A 19,881-nucleotide genomic window follows, 5' to 3' on the forward strand; every position below is an offset into this window, starting at 1 on the left:
TCTTGAGAGCTGAGGTTCAGGCATGGACTGAGGGTGCATTGGGGCCCTGGTAGGTGCATTTTTAATATAGGCCCGTGTGATACTAATGCTGCTGGTTTGGGAGCCACTGGATTAGAGCACCACTTAATGTTAGTACACAATGATGCTGCAAGCAAGTTATCTTTTTATCACCTAATTTATTTAAAAAAAAATTTTTTTTTCAACGTTTATTTATTTTTGGGACAGAGAGAGACAGAGCATGAACAGGGGAGGGGCAGAGAGAGAGGGAGACACAGAATCGGAAACAGGCTCCAGGCTCCGAGCCATCAGCCCAGAGCCTGACGCGGGGCTCGAACTCCCGGACCGCGAGATCGTGACCTGGCTGAAGTCGGACGCCTAACCGACTGCGCCACCCAGGTGCCCCTTATCACCTAATTTAAAACTTGTTCATTTATTTTATATAGTATTGTTAACCATAGTCACCATGCTGCATATTTCATCCCCAGGACTTATTTTATTATATGGTTTTTTAATTATATTTTTTTCCTGGAAGGCGGCTGAGGAGGCTTGCCTAAGGCCACATAAGTAGAAGTCTCTTGTCACAGCTATCCCAGGATGGGGCTTCGCCCAAGGTGGCCACAGAAGTCGGCCTGGTCCCTGTATTTGGAGCCATAGAGCATTATTTCCCAGCATCCCTTGTGGGGCTGTTTGCCAACTTCGTGGAGAATGGGAACCGCCCATCCTAAGCTGGCGATGTGCAGGACGGAAATTATTATCCAGAAGGCTGTGCCTTGTGTGTGGGCAGTAAGGACCCCTCCAATAAGAACACAGGAGAATGGCATTTCCTGCGGAAGTGGGGGTGACACTCCTGATGATGTCGTAGAGGCTGTGGCCGGTCTTTCCACGAAGGCTGGCGGAGGGAGGAAGGAAGGGGAGGAGAATGGGACCCATCTCTGTGTCTTTGGGTGAGCCGTGACCCTCACGTGGCCGCGCCTCTCCTGGACCTGCACCGGTCCTCCTTCCTCCAGGTGCCTGGAGGCGACACCCTGGGCCTTGTGTGTCCTCCCATTTCCGGGACCCAATAAGATGAAGTACGGTTTCCGGGAACAAGAACTGGCAAGAACAGAGGTTTGGATGTGGTACTAAACTAGGAATGTTTCGCGACATCCGATCCATGCTGTGCCTGCAGCAACAGGAGAGCAGACAGACAGGAATCAGCAGTGGAATGGCCCGTGAGGAGCTGGATCTCTATTCTGAGGGTGATGGGAGCCATGGAAGGAGGTCCTCTGACTCAAGTCTTTACAGGCTCCTCACGTCTGCACACAGGAAAAGCAACTGTGCGGGTGCGGGTTGTTTCCCTAATGTTAATCCAGCCTAGTTTTCTTCTGACAAAACCCAGTGACTCATATATACCTTTTTTCATCTTACTTTTTCCTGGATGGGATTTGCTATATATTTTATTACTGATTTCATTCATCTGTGTTAATTAGGTCTCTACTTCTGTAATTGTTTTGTTTCTTGTCCTCATGAAGTTTTGATGTAAGTGGTGTGTTGGCTTTTTTTTTTTTTTTTTTTTTTTTTGGTACCTTCTCAACATCACTTCATTTTTTAAATATCTTAGTATTGCACACTAGTGAATAGGATAGTGTGACACATGGAAAGCACAGTTCCTGATGTGGAGAAAGTTTTATTTGGGTGACAGCCAACCTTAAGCAAAGCAAACAATTAGATAATTGCACAGATACGAATCATGTATTATAAACCTTAAGCAAGTACACTATGACTTAATAAGAATATTTGAAGGTCATAGTCATGTTTTTGTCTGATTACTCCTAATTCTTCATATTTTGCTATTTTAAATGGCATATTTTATTTTAAATACATTTTTAAAGTTTTTGTTTCTGTTATACAGAATTTTCTGTATTGAAATGAGTTAACATTATATATGTATAAGTAAGCTTGCTGATTTTGCTTAACTATAATTGCTTTTATTTTTTCTTTTTCAGAGTAGACAGTCATTACCAATGAGTAATTACAACCTTATTCTTTATTGGGATATAATTGACACAAGTTAATTTCAGGTGTGCAACATAATGATTTTATATTTGTATATACTGAAAAATGTTCAACACAGGAAGTCTAATAAACACCCTTCACCATTCAGTTACAAAACATTTTTTTCTTGTGATGAAAACTTTTAAGATATACTCTTAGCACCTTTCAAATATGTAATACAGTGTTAACTGTGGTCACCATGCGGTACCTTACATCCTCATGATTTATTTTATAATTGGAAGATTGTACCTTTTGACTCTCTTTATCCATTTGCCTACCCTCCCAACCCCCACCTCTAGCAAGCACCAATTTATGTATTTATGAGTTCATTTTTTTAAATTCCACATATAAGTGAGATCATACATACAGATTTCTCCTTATGATTTATTTCACTTAGCATTATACACTCAGGGTCTATCCATGTTGTTGCAAATAGCAAGCTTTCCTTCTTTTTTATAGCTGAATAGTATTCCATTGTGTATATACACCACATCTTTATCTGTTCATCCATCAATGGACACAGTTTGTTTCCACATCTTCATTATTGTAAATGCTTCCATGAACATAGGGTTGCATGTATCTTTTCAAATCGGTGTTTTCATTTTCTTCAGATAAATAGAAGTGGAATTGCTGGATTATATGGTGAATCCATTTTTAATTTTTGAGGAACTTCTATACTGTTTTCCATAGTGGTTGTACCAATTTATATTCCTACCAGCAGCGCATAAGGATTTCCTTTTCTCCATATTCTCACCAACACTTGTTATGTCTTGTCTTTTTTATAACAGCCATTCTGTCAGGTGAGAAGGAATAGCTCATTGTGGTTTTGATTTGCATTTCCTTGCCCCTGATGATGAGTGATGTTCAGCCTGTATGTCTTCTTTGGGAAAATGTCTATTCACATCTGCCCTTTTTTTTAACTGGATTGTTTGGTTTCTTTTTCATTGTTGACTCGTAGGGGTCCTTTATTGTATTTTCCATAGTAAAAAATATGATTTGCAAATATCTTCTCCCATTTAGTAGATTGCCTTTTCACTTGAGTTGATGCTTTCCTTTGCTGTGCAGAAGTGTTTTTGTTTTATGCAGTTGCACCTGTTTATTTTTGCCTTTGTTCTCTTGCTTTTGGAGTCTGGTCCAAATAATCATCAAGACTGATGTCAAGGAGCTTGCCACCTAGGTTTTCTTCTAGATTTATGGTTTCAGGTATTACAGCCAAGTCTTTAATCCATTTTGAGTTATTTTTTATGTATCATGTAAGGTAGTGATCCAGTTTTACTCTTTTGCATGTCGCTGTTCAGTTTTCCCAACACTATTGAAGATATTTTTTTCAATCTCTTTGGCTCTTTTGTTGTGAATTAATTGACCATATGTATGTGGGTTTATTTCTGGCCTCTGTTCTCTTCCATTGATCTATGTGTCTGTTTTTATGCCCCCTGATACTGTTTTGATTACTTATAGCTTTGTAATAGTTTGGTATCAGGGAGCATGATGCCTCCAGCTTTGTTCTTCTTTCTCAAGATTGCTTTGGCTATTTGGGATGTTTTGTGTCTCCGTACACATTTTAGGATTGTTCTAATTCTGTGGAAAATGCCATTGAAATGTTGATAGGGATTGCATTGAATCTGTAGATTGCTTTGGGTAATATGGACAGTTTAACAGCATTATTTCTTCCAATCCATGAGCACAGAATATCTTTCCATTTATTTATGTCTTCTTTCATCTTTCATCAAAGTCCTATATAGTAATCAGTGTATATAGGTCTTTTACTGCCTTGGTTAAGTTTATTCCTAGGTATTTTATTATTTTTGATGCAATTATAAATGGGATTGCTTTTTAAATTTCCTTCTATTTTGTTATTAGTGTAAAAACACGACTTTTTTGTATATTGATTTTGTACTTTGCTGAACTTTAACAAATTTGAATTTGTTTATTCTAACAGGTTTTTTTTTTTTTGATGGAGTTTTCAGGATTTAAAATGTTTATTTTTGAGAGAGAGAGAGAGAGACCCCACATGTGAGCAGGGGAGGGGCAGAAAGGGAGGGGGGACAGAGGATCTGAAGGAGGTTCTGTGCTAATAGCAGAAAGCCCACTGCAGGGCCCAAATTAATGAACCGTGAGCTCATGACCCAAGCCAAAGTCAGACACTTAACCAACTGAGCCACTCAGGTACCCCTCAGGGATTTTTTTATATATAAAATCATGTTGTCAGCAAATAGTGACAGTTTTATTTCTTCCTTTGTAGGTTAGATGCTTTTTACTTCTTTTTCCTGTCTGATTGCTCTGGCTGGGATTTACAATGCCATGTTGAATAAAAGTGGTGAGAGTAGGTGTTCTTTTTCCTGACATTAAAGGAAAAGCTTTCAGCTTTCACTGTTAAGTATGATACAGTGGGCTTGTCATATATGGCCTTCTCTTCAAATAATTTTTCTGCCCTCTTTTCTCCTTTCTCCTCCTCCTCCCATGCAAATGTTAATACATTTGATGGAGTCACTGAGTTCCCTAAGTTTATTCTCATTTTGCATATTTCTTTTTTTTTTTCTCTTTTGTCCATCTTGATTACTTTCCATTACTCTTCTAGGTGGTCAATTCCTTCTTCTTCTTCCAGCCTGCTGTTCATTGCATTAAGCATGTTTCTAATCTCATTTATTGCACTCTTCATTTCTGATCATTTTTTTTATCTATGTATTAAGGGTTTCACTGATGTCTTCCACTCTTTTCTCAAGTCCAGTGAGTATCCTTATGATCATTGCTTTAAATACTCCATCAGACATGTTACTTATATCTGTTTCATTTAGATCTCTGTCTGTGGCCTCATCCTGTTCCATTTGGTACCTCTTCTCATTTTAGGTCTCTGTGCCTATTTCTGTTTGTTAGGAAAGTCGACTAGGTCTCCTGCTCTTGAGGGCCTTATAAGTAAGAGGTCTTATAGTGCCCTGCTGCATAGTGTCCCCTTTTCCCCCAGGGCCTGGTACTTCCGAGTGTTCCTCATGTGTGCTGTATGTGTTCTGCTGTTTTCTCTTGGATGCTTTATCCTTCCAGCTAGTCGTCTGCAGATTATTTGCCTGTTGTGGGTAATGTTTTATCCTTGGCCTGAATGTAGCACATTTTAACTAGATGTGCTCTCGTCTGCCTGTGAAATGAGACCTGTCGCCACTGTCACTGGAACGGAGGCCCTGCAAAATTCCCAGGTTGGGAGATGCAGTATTGGCAGGGATGTGGGCCAGTCTTCTGAGGGAGGGGGCCCACTCCACTAGGATTAAGGCAATCATGACTAGGAAGGGTAGTTCTACCAGACCATGGAGGGTGCTGAGCTTGGTGTAAACAAGTTAGGCAGCAAGTGAGCAAGTGTCTGTGCTATGCTGGTTCCCGAAGGTGTCCCTGTGTTTATGTCGAGGGGTGGGGGAGGGAAATGGCATCTATCAGTTCCTTTGTTCCTGCAGGGATCTCTCCATGAATTCTGCCTCTTTGGGACACACTACAAGATGAGCAAATAACCTCCCCACTCCGTGCCCCAGGCATTCTTCAGATCACTGTCCACAGGCTGTTTGCTCTGCCTTCTCTCCAAAAGCAGTCCCAAGGCCTCCTGTCTCTATGTGATCCTGCTGACTTTTAGAACTCCAGGCTTTAAACCCTACTGGATGCAAGTACTCATGAAATTTGGCCCCTCTTGCTTTCCAAGCTAATTGCTATGGGGATTCATGTTCCCCATGCTTTCCCATGTGCTAGTCTGTCTCTTGCCCTTCTCTGTGACCATGGCTCTCTCCCCGCAAATGTCAGCCACGATCCATTTCTCTCCCAGACCACATCTCCACACTTCCGACCTTCTTTGATGTGGCCTCTTCTCTACCTTCAGTTGTGGAGTTTGTTCTGCCTGCCAGTCTTTAAGTTGATTTCTGGAGTATTTAGGATGATTTGATATTTAGTTGTATTCGTGGGACAAGGCAAGCCTAGAGTCCTCCTACTCTGCCACATCATCCTCTCCCCAACCCCCAAAATATTTTTGTTAAGGTTTTGCTGTATCTATGTTAATGTGGGTATTGCTCTGTAATGTCTTAATATCATTCTCCATATGTAGTATCATGTTATTATTGGGTTCACTTAATTAGTTGGGAAATGTATGAACCTTGTTTTGGAAGACTTGTGCACAATTGGTATTGTTTCAGCTTTACATATGCTGTAAAAGTTCTAAAATGTTCCAGGGCTGACCCTAAGCTGACAGCTACATAGAAAACAGGGACAGGAGTCCTACAACCACAAGGAACTTAAATTGTCCAACAACTCAAAAGAGTAGGAAACAATCTGTTTTAGAGCCTCCAGAAAAGAACACATCCCCTGCCAACACCTTGATTTTAGCCCATTGAGACCTGTCCTGTGTAGGTCCTGGGTAGGACTTACAACCCACAGTGCTATAATAAATTTGTGTGGTTTAAGCCATAGGTCTGTGGTGATGTGTTAGGACAGCAATGGAAAGCTAATACATCAACATCATTCTGTGAGCATTTCTTAGCTAATTGAAGAATATTTCCTAGGCTCATGTACCTTTCCTGCCCCCAACCTGAACATAGCCTCTTTTCCAAGTGTGGGTTCTTTTTATTGAAAAATTACATTTACAAGCCACTAAATATGCTGATGTCTACTGCAGTGCCACTGCTTTCTAGGCTGAGAAGAGATAGGGGTTATGTACACAGGTACATCTACACACATTGAATTCTTCATCTACATTTAAACCTACAAAGATTTCACAAGATTGGATAAAGACTGATAAGACTCCAATATACTCAGAAAGACTTTTATTTACAGACAAGATGTAGTACCATAAAAGAAAAAGAAGAGAATACCAAACGTGCAGTCACTAACAAATAAATTGAACTTCATGAAAATTAATAAATTCTGCCCTAGGGAAGAGACTGTTAAGAAATGAAAATCAGGGGGCGCCTGGGTGGCGCAGTCGGTTAAGCGTCCGACTTCAGCCAGGTCATAATCTCGCGGTCTGTGAGTTCGAGCCCTGCGTCAGGCTCTGGGCTGATGGCTCAGAGCCTGCAGCCTGCTTCCGATTCTGTGTCTCCCTCTATCTCTGCCCCTCCTCCGTTCATGCTCTGTCTCTCTCTGTCCCAAAAATAAATAAACGTTGAAAAAAAAAATTAAAAAAAGAAATGAAAATCAAAGGCACAGACTGTGAGAGAACACTGGTAAAGATACACCAAATAAGGAACTTCTATCTATGTAGAATATATCAAATCACAAAATAGTAAAAAACCAACCAATTTTTCTAAAAGTAAGCAAAAAACCACAGACAATTCCCTAAGGAAGATACATGGGTGGCAGATAAACACAGAGAATAATGCTCAACACTGACTCACTATGGAGATGCAAGGTAAAACCACACACTTACTAGAGTGGCTGAAATGAATAAAGGGCCTGTGTCTTACATACAAAGGTCAGCAATGTGAAGAAACTGGAAATCGAATATACTCTAGGAGGAAATATGAAATGTCACAGCTATCTAGGACACAACTTGGCAAGTTCTTACAAAGTTAAATAGATCAACTTCCTGCATGACAGTGTGAGGAACTTTGTGGGCCTGCTTATTAAAATTGGGGAAAATTATAAAAACACAACTTAAAGTCTCTGGAAATGGTCCTCAGGGTATACTGCAAACAAGGAAACATTTCCTCAAGAACACCTAATATTCAGTAAGAACAGCAAGAGCCAGTCACATCTGAACCAAGACCATTACCTCTCCCCATTCCAGTGACAGAGGTAGAAACTCTGCTCCAAATGGATACATCCAGGAACACGGGACTCCCTCTTCCTGGAGCTCCGAGGCAGAGGCCGACCTTCTCAGGAGGCAGTATGTCAGCATAGCTGGATGAGTGATGGTCCACTGCGGCTCCCTCACGAAGGCTACGTGCAGAGCTCCTCTGTCTGAAGTTAGGATGCCCGTGAGACCACACGTGCACTGCACTCCTAAAGCTTCTCTCCAGTGTGAACATTCTGATGCCCAACAAGGTTAAGTCTGTGGCTGAAGCCAAAAGACTCTTCACATTGACTGTATTCATCAGCCTATCTGGACTGAAGCTTCCACTGCTGAATCAGAGCAGACCTTTGGTAAAAGGCTTTTCCACATTAGTTGCATTCAAGACCTTTCTCCACTGTGAACCTTCTGGTGTTGAATGAGGTTGAAACGCTGGCTAAAGGATTTCCCACAATTACTGCACTCATAAGGCATTTCTCCAGTGTGAATCCTCCGGTGTTTAACAAGGCTGGAGCTGTGGCGAAAAAACTTCCCACATTCCCTGCACTCATAAGGTCTCACTCCAGTGTGAACCCTCTGGTGTTTAACGAGGCTGGAATTCTCACTGAAGAATCTCCCACATTCGTTGCACTTAAAAGGCTTTTCTCCAGTGTGAACTTTTCGATGTTGCATGAGGCTAGAGCTTTGGCTAAAAAATTTCCCACATTCGCTGCACTCGTAAGGCCTTTCTCCAGTGTGAACCCTCCAGTGATTAATAAGGCTTGACTTGTGGCTATAGAATTTCCCACATTCACTGCACTTATAAGGTCTTTCTCCAGTGTGAACTCTCTGGTGTTTCATGAGGCTTGAGTTAAAGCTAAAGAATTTCCCACATTGGCTGCACTCATAAGGCCTCACTCCAGTGTGGATCCTGTGATGCTGAACCAGCGTGGAATTATGCCTGAAAGCTTTTCCACATTCACTGCATGTAAAAGGCTTTTCTCCAGTGTGGACTCTCTGGTGTTGAATGAGGTCGGCATTGCGGCTAAAGGATTTTCCACACTCCCTACACCCGTAAGGCCTTTCTCCAGTGTGAACTATTTGGTGTATAAAAAGGTTTGATTTATGGCTAAATAACTTCCCGCATTCACTGCACTCATAAGGCTTTTCTCCAGTATGTAGTCTCTGATGCTGAACAAGTAAGTATTTCTGACCAAAGGCTTTCCCACATTCACTGCATTCGTAATGCCTTTTTCCAGGCTGGAAGGCCTCCCCACCTTCGGTGCTCCTATGTGGCTTCCCTCCACTGTGGGTCACCTGATGGTTAAGAAAACCAGCACTAACTGGGAAGTCCTTCCCACCCTTCCCGCCCTCTTCTCTCCTTAAAGATCTCTCTCCACAGTGCAGCTTCTGCTGTTGAAGTTTTGCTCTGAACACTCCTTCTACATAAACACTCTGCCCAGAAGGCGCTTCCTCGACCTCTGCTCTACGCCGCAAACCTGAAAGCAAAGAGATGCTGGTGAAGTGTCTGTGCACTTCCGTGCAGGGGAGGGGGGAGCACGCTTACAGATGTGTCCGACCCACCCAGGAATCAGTCCACAGTATTGCCGGCAGAATCGGGCCTGGGGTTCGGGGCCAGGGAGGGCCTGCTGTGCAGTGCCGGGCCTGGTGGGCTCACACACTGGCGAGGGGCCTCATGAGCAGCAAGGACACAAGGACGGGGTGTAGGCTGGGTCTCCAACACTTCCTCTGCAAATGGCCTTCAGCAAGGCCGCTGAGGGCACAGGAACACCGTGCGGAAGGGTGTGTCCAGGCCCAGAAGAAATCAAATGCAACTGAACAGCTGGTGTTCAAGGACCATTAAGGATACGTGCATGCCTCATGACACACTCGGTGAACGCCTGTACTGTAACCTGGAAAACTCCATATTCTCCCACTGCCTCTACATCCCCACAAACAGGCTGTGAGCTATGTGACCACGTGCACTAGTGTGAGTAGGTGGGGCCCTGCCACAAGTCCCCCTTCCTGCCCGCCCATGACTGGGACCTGGTGCCATTCAAACGCACCAATGAAATTCCCTCACTCCTTTTCTTGTGCACCCCCCCTGCCTCCCAGTTCAAGCACTTGCCCACAGGTCGCCTCTACGTCCCAGCCTGGCTGAGCTCCCTCCCTGTGCTCTCCCTCCCAGCGGAGTATAAATTTTGTTTATTCCCGCGCCTGCCCCACAAGCGAATACAAAATGGTTGGCGTCACAAACAGGATGGTCTGGTCACAGTGCGAGGATTTAGGAAATTTCTGGAACTGCTCGGTTTATTAACCCGCTGTCCCAGACGGGCTCCACCACCTGGGGAGGCAGTGCAGTGCTCCTATGTGCTGGTTTGAGCTGTTGTGTCGCCTCTCAGGCACTGCCAAGGCTTTCCACACTAAATTGTGGAGTTCATTCTCCTAAAATACCCCGAGACTTCACTTCTTGCCAGGCCTGACTCAACAGGGTGGTGGGGATGGGGACTGGGCGAGTGTCCAGGGCTCCCTGATTAAGGGGCAGACTGGTATAGTTGGCTAAACATCTATGAAGTCTCCACGGGGATTGAGGGTGAGGGTGGAAGGGCAGGCTCCCCGCAGCCAGCAAAGACACTGAATGTCAGGCGTGGGCCATTAGCTGCTTGTCAACAGAGGAGGGCTGGGTGATCTTCGGGAGATGCCTCCCGTGTGCTTGCGGCACCAGCACGGGGAGGTTCCTCACGTTCCCACTCAAGTCCGTGTTCCTCCTCAGACCCAACCACCGATCTGCACCCCTTCAATGGGAGTCTACCGTGGCCCCCCATGAGGGTCAGTACTACGGGCACCCCCTTCTCCACCGTGTTGTGTTGCTGCTGTTGCTATTTGTCTCCCAAACCCAGGGGTATCAATGGGTCCCGTCCCTGGAGGTAAGTAGCTCAAAATATTAGGCCCAGGATCTCGGCAGGAACATTCAATTCTAGCACCTCCCAATAATCAGAGGAGGTGAACCAATGATTCAAGAAAGGTAAAACAACTTTGAAACAGTTCTGGGTTCTGATTAGTGCTGCTGCCTGCCAACTGCGATCTCTGCTCCCAAGGGATAGGACCAACCCCCCAAAGGTCAGCTGGCCACCACAGCCCTCAATGGATTCCAACCCAGCTGAGGTCACCCACAGAGATGGGGCCACAGGAAGGAAGCATCCAAGGTCTTTCAGACCCAGCAGGTCAAGAACACAGGAGATCACAGGGAACTAGAAGCTAAAATTCATAACTTCACAAGATTGGAAATCCAAACTATTAAAGATTCTGTGCAAAGAGATGGAGCGGGGAAGGAGCTCAGTGGTTACCGAGAGTATTTACTACGGGCGCGCAGCTCTTGTTCACAGAGCCCCAGAGATGAGGCAGCTGCTGGCATCACTTCAAAGAGCTGAAGATGCATCATCTACTTCAGGATCCTCTGGCTCACCAAGGCCAATCTCACATGGTATTTGGGGCTGAAGGCACCCAAGGAGGACATAGGGTATCCCCAATGTCAGCGCAGGGGTGACAGAGGCTAGAACTTTTTGAGGTTATATCAAAGCCTCAGGTGAGGAATCTGAACCCTCTCCCACCCCTCAGGATTCAGAAGCCCTGCCTCCGTGGACTTGGGTTTCCATGGCCTGGAGATGGCTGACAGAAAACCATCCCACTACCAGGGATGCCCTCATGCTCCTCCGCAAAAATTAGAAAGGTTCAGTGGACCTATCAGTGCTTTGAACATTCAGACAAGAACAATCCAGAGGAGCCTCTTCGTCACGGAGTCTAGGAGTTGTTCTTGAAGGCACCCTTCCCAATTCACAGCAGAGCTGCTTAATTTTACCGGCATGTCCACGCCAAGCAGGATGGAATGGATTTCCCGACAGGCCATAAGGGCTCCACCTGCCATGACTCACCTCACAAAGTCTCACTTTTCACACTCCGCCTCCTAGGATGCAGACACCCCCCCCCCCCCCACCTCCACTATTCAGCCTGCTCTGTCCTTCCCAATTTGCTGATGCTGCTTCTGGGCGATGTGGCTTTGCCTCATTTACTGACAGCTGAGACACCCTATGAACTTCTAGTCAAGCTATCCCCAAATTATAACAACTAAAGGAGATTAAAAGAGCCTCACCCATTATTACCCAGAGGTCTGTAGGCTTAGGGAACCACTCCTCTGGAACCACCCAACGATGCTTCCAGCTCCGAAAATGGCAGCCGCCAAGGCCTCTCCAGTGAGGATTCAGCGGGGCCTCAGGCCCGGTCACACTCCCCAAGGGCAATCACCCATATATAACTCTGGTAGTTCACTGAAACTCTAAAAATAAACATTTCCTAACTTTACAGACTACAGGAGCCCAAGCTACCATCATTCCAAGCAACCCAACTCAGATTTAAGGGAGGTGCCCCTTTTAAACTACAGGGTAATGCCAGTAAAACAATTCATGGCAACAAAAGTGCACTTGCTGTCAATACTGCAACAATCCTCATTAAATGGCTGCCTGTCACAGTGGCCCCTAATGCTTTGAGTCTTCCTGCTGTAGACAGAGATACCACTGCAGGCCGTGTACAAAGCTGGACAAGCAATAGTCCCTGGCCCTGCCAGTAAGAATCACCAAGTGAGAGCCGGGGGCGCCCCTGCTGGTGAAGGCAGTAAATACACCACAGTATCACCTGAAACAAGGGGGCCTTCAGAGGGCTGTTTGAGATCTACTAAAGGAAGGGGCCATTCTTCTAATTTCCTCTTTCAGTAACCCTGTTTGGCTCGTCATCAAGGCTTCTACCAACAGTGCCACTTAACTATCGCTTAAGTTCCCCCCATCGAGGGTCTAATACCTAACACAACTGAACTAAAGGGTGCTCAGGGACTATTTTGCTGTGGTAGATCTGGGCAGTGTATTTTATTCTGTAACTACTACCAGTCATAGCCCGTGTGCCTTTGCCTTTCAAGGAACCCAACACACATTTACTGAGTTGTCCACCAGTGACTTAGCCCGGCCACCGTCCACCATCTCTCAGGACCCAGAAAGGGTCCCCCCAAAGCACCTTGTCTGCTTACACCACCTGCCTTTGTCCCCAACTATACTCCCCGGGAGTGGCTGCACATTACAATGACGTCACTCTCACAGGCCTTCCACTTGTGCCCAGGAACCAGCCACACTTGACCAATGCCCCCGTTAGGGCTCTTGCCTCCTCACGGGCACATTAGCCTTCAAGTAACAGCGCCTCTGGATTCCACTACAACCCAAACTCATGGGTACACCACTTTTTGTACTTTCCGCTGCTGACCCCAGGAGTCTGTACGCCAGTGTGCAGTGCTCACACTGGGGATCCCCACAGCTCTTCATCCACCGGGTACCCACCCCCTTTGCTATCGACCCCAGGCAAAACAGGCAACATTTATTCCCATCTGAGTAGGCCTGGCCATACCACGGGAGACACCAGAGCTGGCCCCAGTTCAGCAGCCTTTGTCAAGTGGGATTACGGCATGACTGCCCACCAGCACCTGGCGGCCTCTCAAGGTCACAGACAAAGGCTGTACTAAACACTGTTCCGTGTGCAACAAGCCCACGAGTCTCTAAGCCCACGTGGCCACGGATAACAGACTGGCTTACAACTGTTTACCAGCCAGGGAGGAGGTGTTCGTGTTCCTCAGGGTACTTCCTGCTGAATGTAAATCACTAATTCTAGACAGCTATAAGCCGAGCTTTGAAGATTAGGCCAAGAGATAAAAATCTTTCAGGGGCGCCTTAGCTGGTTAAGCGTCGGACTCTTGATCTGGGCTCAGGTCCTGATCTCACGGTTTGTGTGCTCGAGCCTTGCTGACAGCAGGGAGCCTGCCTGGGATTCTCTCTCTCCTCTCTCTCTCTGCCCCTCTCTCCACTTATGCGCGCTCGCTCTCTCAAAATAAATGATAAGCATTAAAAAAAAAAAAAATCTTTCATAATGTAACCAAAACCTTCCAACAGCTTCCCTTAAACCAAGAGGTACCTGACCTGTTCTCCTGGCTTTCGCCCACTAAGTGCAGTGTCTGGCTGAGGCCTGGGTTTCAAGCCCTCACCCTGTGCCTAGGACCCCTCCCCGCGGTCTACATCAGACCTTGCCTTGGGTGGCTAGACCAAGCTACGCCAGGCACCTCTAACATCCCCACCCCCAGGAGGCAAGTGTGAGCTGTCCCACCTCGTCCTGCCCATGGGGTTGAGCCACCACAGGCTAAATTGTACTGTAACCTTTTAAACTTCTGTATTTTCCTGCTGCCTCAACATCCCCACAAACAGGCTGTGAGCACTCCACCCAGGTGACCAGCCTACCCAAGTGATGTCCTGTCACAAGTCCCCTTTCTTGACCTCTCCTGTGACCTAGTGACATTCGAATGTTCCAAATGACATGTGCTCACAGCTGTTCTTGCGTCCGCCCCCTGACCCACCGGTCCTCACTCACTCTCTGCTTCCCCCTGCTTGGCTGAGCCCACTCCCCGAGTGCTCCCTCCCACGCGAACCCCTCCCCACACACCCCCAGTGTGTCGTGACTATCTCTGGACCTGCTTATGACACCCCCCACACATACCCCGAGCGTGTCGTGACGGTCTCTGGACCTGCTTGTGACCCCCCTACACACCCACACACCCCCAGCGTGTCGTGACTGTCTCTCTGGACCTGCTGCACATAATAAACTTTGCTTTTTCCTGAGCTGCTCTTGACTCTCCTCTTGTGGCCCTGCCCAACAGACCATCTCATAAAACACAAAACAAGGCCACTGTTGGGGAACACTGCAGAGGGAGCAGTGGGGAAGATCAGGTGAGATCCGGAGGACGGGCAGAGGGAAGGGGATGGTCCTCAGTCAGAGATCAGAGTAGACGTGGTAAAAGCACAACTGAGAAAGAAAAGCTGGAACTCAGCTGTGGCCTGGGCCTCGGCACCCAACCACCAGGGTCCCGTACAAGGACTCCTGGTATGACCTGAGCCCGTCCCTGAGTTCACGTCTGCCCAGCCCCTCCCTCCAAGTACCTCTTGGCATGGCTGCAGTCATGACTCCACGGGGAGGCAAGGAGGGCTGTCTCCACCACTCCAACTGGGTAATTTCATGACTCCTGGAAGACGCGAGTCCTAAGGGAGAGATAAGACAGGTAGATCAAAGTGACCCACCTCATGACAGATCACAGGAAAGAAAACTAAATATTACAGAAGAATCTTAGAAGACACTCCTGCAGGAACAGCCCAGTCAAGCAGTGGCTCTGTCGGTGCCTCAATTGCTGTTATAGGCACATCCCACACGTCAGCCAGAGAACAGGGCAGAGCCTGGGGCACAGAGCGGCCATGGACCTTCACAGCATCCCTGGGCCAGGGAGGGGCGACAGGGTGTGACCCATTAGGCTGACTGCAAGACTCCTGATCCCCAAACTTTCCTGCATGGCTTTGGAGCAGCGAGCATTCAGGCAGCTCAAGAACAGTAGGGGTAGTGCACAGAGCCCAGGCCGTCAGAGCATCTACTCAAGAACACAGGGAAGAAGTGCCCACGGTCTGGCTTTGGAAAGGCCAAACCAGCCCGTGAGGGAAAGGGGAAGAGCAGAGCCCAGCCCAGGACACGGCACTGGGTTGTGAGGACCTTACCCAGAGAGGCCATCAGTGCAAAGTTCTCCAGCATCACATCACGGTACAGGAGTCTCTGGGCTTCATCAAGGAGACCCCACTCTTCCCAGGAGAAGCGGACAGCCACGTCCTCAAAGGTCACACAGCCCTGTCAAGATGGGGCAGCTGAGTTTATGTGTACCCTCCTTTCCCAGGACTCCGGCCATCCCCACAAACGTTCTCACCTCAGAGGAGCCATTGATGCCTGCTTGCTCCTCACTGTCCCGATAAGCACTGTTCAGTCCTCAGCAACAACAGGTGGGCAGGAAAATGCCACCTGAGTTCTGGGCCTGGCATGCAGAGCGTCACCCTTCTGCCAGACAATTCACTTGGAGTCCCCCAGACTGTGCTTCCCAAACACAACTAACTTGGGGCCACTGTGCTCCCTTCAGCCCCTGTACAAGGGCCTGGAGCCATCCCAACACGCACGTCACTGTGCCACACCTCCCTTTGTATCTCCGCTCCCCCCCCCCAACGCCATGCATCCCCCTGGCCTCACCAAATGCCACTGTATGCCTTGGCACATGTAATCAGAACCCCATCCTATCCCGGACTTCCCAAGGCAACCCCCAGGCCTGTTTTCAAGGCCTTCCTGCCTGGCCCTTGTCCTCGCTTCGTCCTCAGCCACCAGGAACCACACACACATGTCAGACGCCCTTGGCTCTCCTCCACTGCCGTGTTGCAAAGGTGTCCCCTCACCCATCTCAGTTTCCTCTGACACTTCTGTGAGCCGAAGCCCACCCGTCTCTCACATGAGGCTGGCCAATTCTCCCCGAAGACCCCGTGTGATCTTGAGCTAATCTCCTGGTCCCAGCAAAGGTCAGAACAGGAGCCTGGGGAGCCCGGAGCTGGATGAATAAGCAGAGGTGCCATCTTCACTGTCACCTCACTGCCCCGTCCCCACATCCATCTCATGGCCACAGGCCATCAGCCAGACCCTCCACACTCCTACACCCGGTCCCCATGGACACTGTTCTCCCTCAGGAGTCTTTGTGAAGCCTACCACCCCTACCCAGGTGTCCAGCAAGGCTTGGTCCTTGGCTCCACAGCCCCCTTCCCTTGTTACCATACGGCATCGCCACCAGGGCCTGAAGATGCTCCTGCCAAATCTGATCCACGGCTCCATTCTGATCCACGCACCGTCCGTACCATGGGCGTCTCCAATCTGAGCGCTTCACCTCAGCTCCAGACTTGTGTGTCTGGGCGCCCCCTCGACACATCCACTTGAGGGTCCCTGAAGCATCTCATTTGACACAGCCCAAACCCGACTCCTGGTATTCCCGCCGAAAATGACTCTTACCACCGAGTCGGCCCTGGTGCTACGTGCCCGCTTCTAGCTGCTAAGACCAAACATCTTGGAGCCACCGCGGACTCTTGTACTTCTTTCTCCCACCCTCCACGTCACAAAGTCTGCTCAGACCTACTGATAAGCAGACACAGATTCCAATATATCTCCCGCCTCTGCAGCCGCCACCAACACTCACCTGACTATTGTGGCTGCCACCTCCCCACGTCTGCTCCTGGCCACTACTCCAGCTCCAATTTCTATTTCCTGCTGTTTCCACCACACACAACAGAGACCTAAAGTTGCGTGAGCATTCATGGCCCAGCCTCACCTCTAGCATTTTCCAATGTTTCTCACTGTGAATGTGATGCCTTATAAACCTAATGCCACTGGTTGCCAGGAATGGGAACCAATCCGTTAAATTCCCGGTCTGGACTCAGGCCCCCGACCTTAGGTGATCACTCTCCAGGGATTTAGGATGGAGGGGTGGGGAGAGTAGTGGGGAAAGAGTCACAGAATCCTGGAGCCCACGTAGATGGGAACTGAGCAGAGACACCCCTCACGACCCTCTGCACGGTCTGGAAGCAAATCTGCAGCCAACAAGAACCTACAGAAAAGCAAGGCTGGGAGAGGCAGGCAACAGTGTTGGGCCACAAAGGCCGCTCAAGGGCCTCACACCACCCGGGCCTCGGTCCTCAGGGATGCGTCTTACCCGCTGCGTGACTTTGGACAAATACTCAACCACCCTGTGCCTCAGCGTTGGCATCTGTGAAATGGGAATAACAGTGGTGTCCATCCAGTGGGGCAACCGTTTATATCAAACTCATCCCTATGTGTCAAGTACTGAGTAGTGACTCTTACTCTCCTCATAATTAACACTTTTATCAACATTTTTTAGGTTTATTTATTTTGAGAGAGAGAGAGCACACAGACAGGGGAGGAGCAGAGAGAGAGGAAGGGAGGGAGAGAGGGAGAGGGAGAGAGAGAGAGACAGAGACAGAGAGACAGAGAGACAGAGAGAGAGAGAAAGGGAATCCTAAGCAGGCTCCGCGCTGTCAGTGTGGAGCCCGATTTGCGGCTTGAACTCATGAACCATGAAATCATGATCTGAGCTGAAACCAAGAGTCGGACGCTTGACCAACTGAGCCACCCAGGAACCCCCTTTTGTCAACATTTTCAGTGAAAATGCACTGACAATATTGAAAGTGTATTTTGTACATGCCTTTTAACTAATAGAATGTGATATTCGAGACATTTGATTTCAATCAGATGCTTAGCAGTACATTAAAATCTCAATTATTGGGGTGCCTGGGTGGCTCAGCCAGTTAAATGTCTGACTTCAGCTCAGGTCACAATCTCACAGTTCGTGGGTTCCAGCCCCACGTCTGGCTCTGTGCTGACAGCTCGGAGCCCGGAGCCTGCTTCGGGTTCTGTGTCTCCCTCTCTCTCTGCCCCTCCTCCACTTGCACTCTAGCTCACTCTCAAAAATAAACATATTTAAAAATTAAAAAAAAACAAACCCTCAGTTATTAAGGGCTTACATCAACTTAGCTCATTAAATTTTTATTGTAATTGCCAATGTATGTATGCGTATACACACATGTGTGTATGTGTACACGTGTATGCACATGCATATATACACATATGTATGTATTTTTATCAATTAATGTTTAAATAAGCACTTACTCACATAAAGTCACAAGTTAATAAACTGGGAGCTCAGGCAGAGGAATGGAGTAGATACTAGCCCTGGTGGCCCCTGGCTGTTTGCTGTGCTCTCCCCTAAGGGCAGTCCTGATGCGGCCTTTCCAGAGACTCAGCCCTCCAGCCCTGAAGGCTGCGGAAACTTAAGCACCAAGAGGGGCTGCTCCACGCACCGGACTGGCCTTTCCTTTCCTCCACAAGGAGCGGACACGGGGGTCCTGCTGAGGCTGGAATGGCAACCATCTCGGTCTCCCTTCCAGTCCTGGGTCCTTACACCCTATAACCCTCCACTGACTCACACACCCACCAGAACCACGTGGGACCACGGGATCCACCACTTTGGAAGCAGCCCCGCCTCCAGGCCCATCTGAAATATGAACTTGTCAATTCTTCTTCCTAAATAGGAGTCCCAGGCCTTGCCCTGATTCAGGACAATGCCTACCAGCCCTCGGCTTCACACAGACCTCTCCCCAGAACTTGAGACGGGAGTGAGCAAGCTACCCACGTGACACCTGAACGCCACACGGTAACCTCGGTAATCTTGGATTACCCTGTCCCAAATCCAACTCCTACTCTTCTCCCTGAAGCGTGCTCCTGCACGAACTTCCCCATCTCCATCCTTACCGAGATTTTCAGGAAACATTTGGGGGAAAAAAAGAAAAAAGCAAACAAAAACACTGATGGTCCTTCATTCCCTTCTTTCTCTCACAGCCACTTCTGATGCAGCAGGAAATTCTGTCCAGTTTTAAAACTCCATCTGAGACCTATCGGTGCATCCCCTCCCCTGCCATCGGCCCAGCCCCGGCCAGAACCCTCTAGCTGTCCACTGAACGGACTTGCTCCGCCCTCCTCACTAAGACGCCTTTGAAAACTCTGAGCAACAGATGGGGTCCCTCCTATGTGCACAGTGTTCCGTGGCCACCAACGGCTCAGAGCGAAGGTTCAGCCGCTGCCTTTCCACTCGTGACCCGTCCCCCCTCGAGCTGTTCCCTGGGGACAAACCCCAGGCCCTGTCCCTCTGCCTGTGACCCTCCTCTGCCTGTGACCCTCCCACACCGCATCACACTGGCTGACAGAAATGGGGACCCGACCCAGGGTCGTGAGCGTGGGCCGCCCCTTCGGACTTCGGCATGTTCGGGGAGGACCCGGGGACCAGCGCTTACCGGAGCCGGGCCCCTCCGCGCGGCCGCCGCCATCGGACTCTGGGCGGAACGGCGTCCGGAGAGGAGGACCAGCACGGGCCCCGCGCACCCCCGACCCCGATCCAGAATCGGGGTCACCCCCGGACGCAGCTGGCGAGCCTCGGACCGGCCTCCTCTCGCGGCTTCCCGCTCCCGTTGCCCCAGCCCCAGGGCAGCCTCCGGGAGCCTCAGATCAGACCGAGCGGCCCTAGACACCCCGAAACGCCCGCCCCTGCGGTCGCGCCACAAGTCCCGCCCAGCGCGTGCCCCACGCGGGGAAACGCCAGTTTTCATTGGCCG

General features: G+C 48.5%; 1 protein-coding gene across 1 annotated transcript; it reads right to left on the reverse strand.

Moving 5' to 3' along the window:
• Window positions 1-7,166: 7,166 nt before the first annotated feature.
• Window positions 7,167-19,827, reverse strand: LOC101098592 (zinc finger protein 773). Its single transcript, XM_006940784.5, has 4 exons — window positions 19,564-19,827; window positions 15,394-15,520; window positions 14,791-14,889; window positions 7,167-9,267 (listed from the first exon to the last, which is right to left on the reverse strand). Exons 1-4 carry the CDS (start codon window positions 19,594-19,596, stop codon window positions 8,171-8,173), a joined length of 1,356 nt encoding a protein of 451 aa, XP_006940846.3. The 5' UTR covers window positions 19,597-19,827; the 3' UTR covers window positions 7,167-8,170.
• Between the last annotated feature and the right edge of the window lie 54 nt (window positions 19,828-19,881).

This window comes from Felis catus, chromosome E2 (genome assembly GCF_018350175.1).
Source record: "Felis catus isolate Fca126 chromosome E2, F.catus_Fca126_mat1.0, whole genome shotgun sequence".
NCBI classification, from domain to species: domain Eukaryota; kingdom Metazoa; phylum Chordata; class Mammalia; order Carnivora; family Felidae; genus Felis; species Felis catus.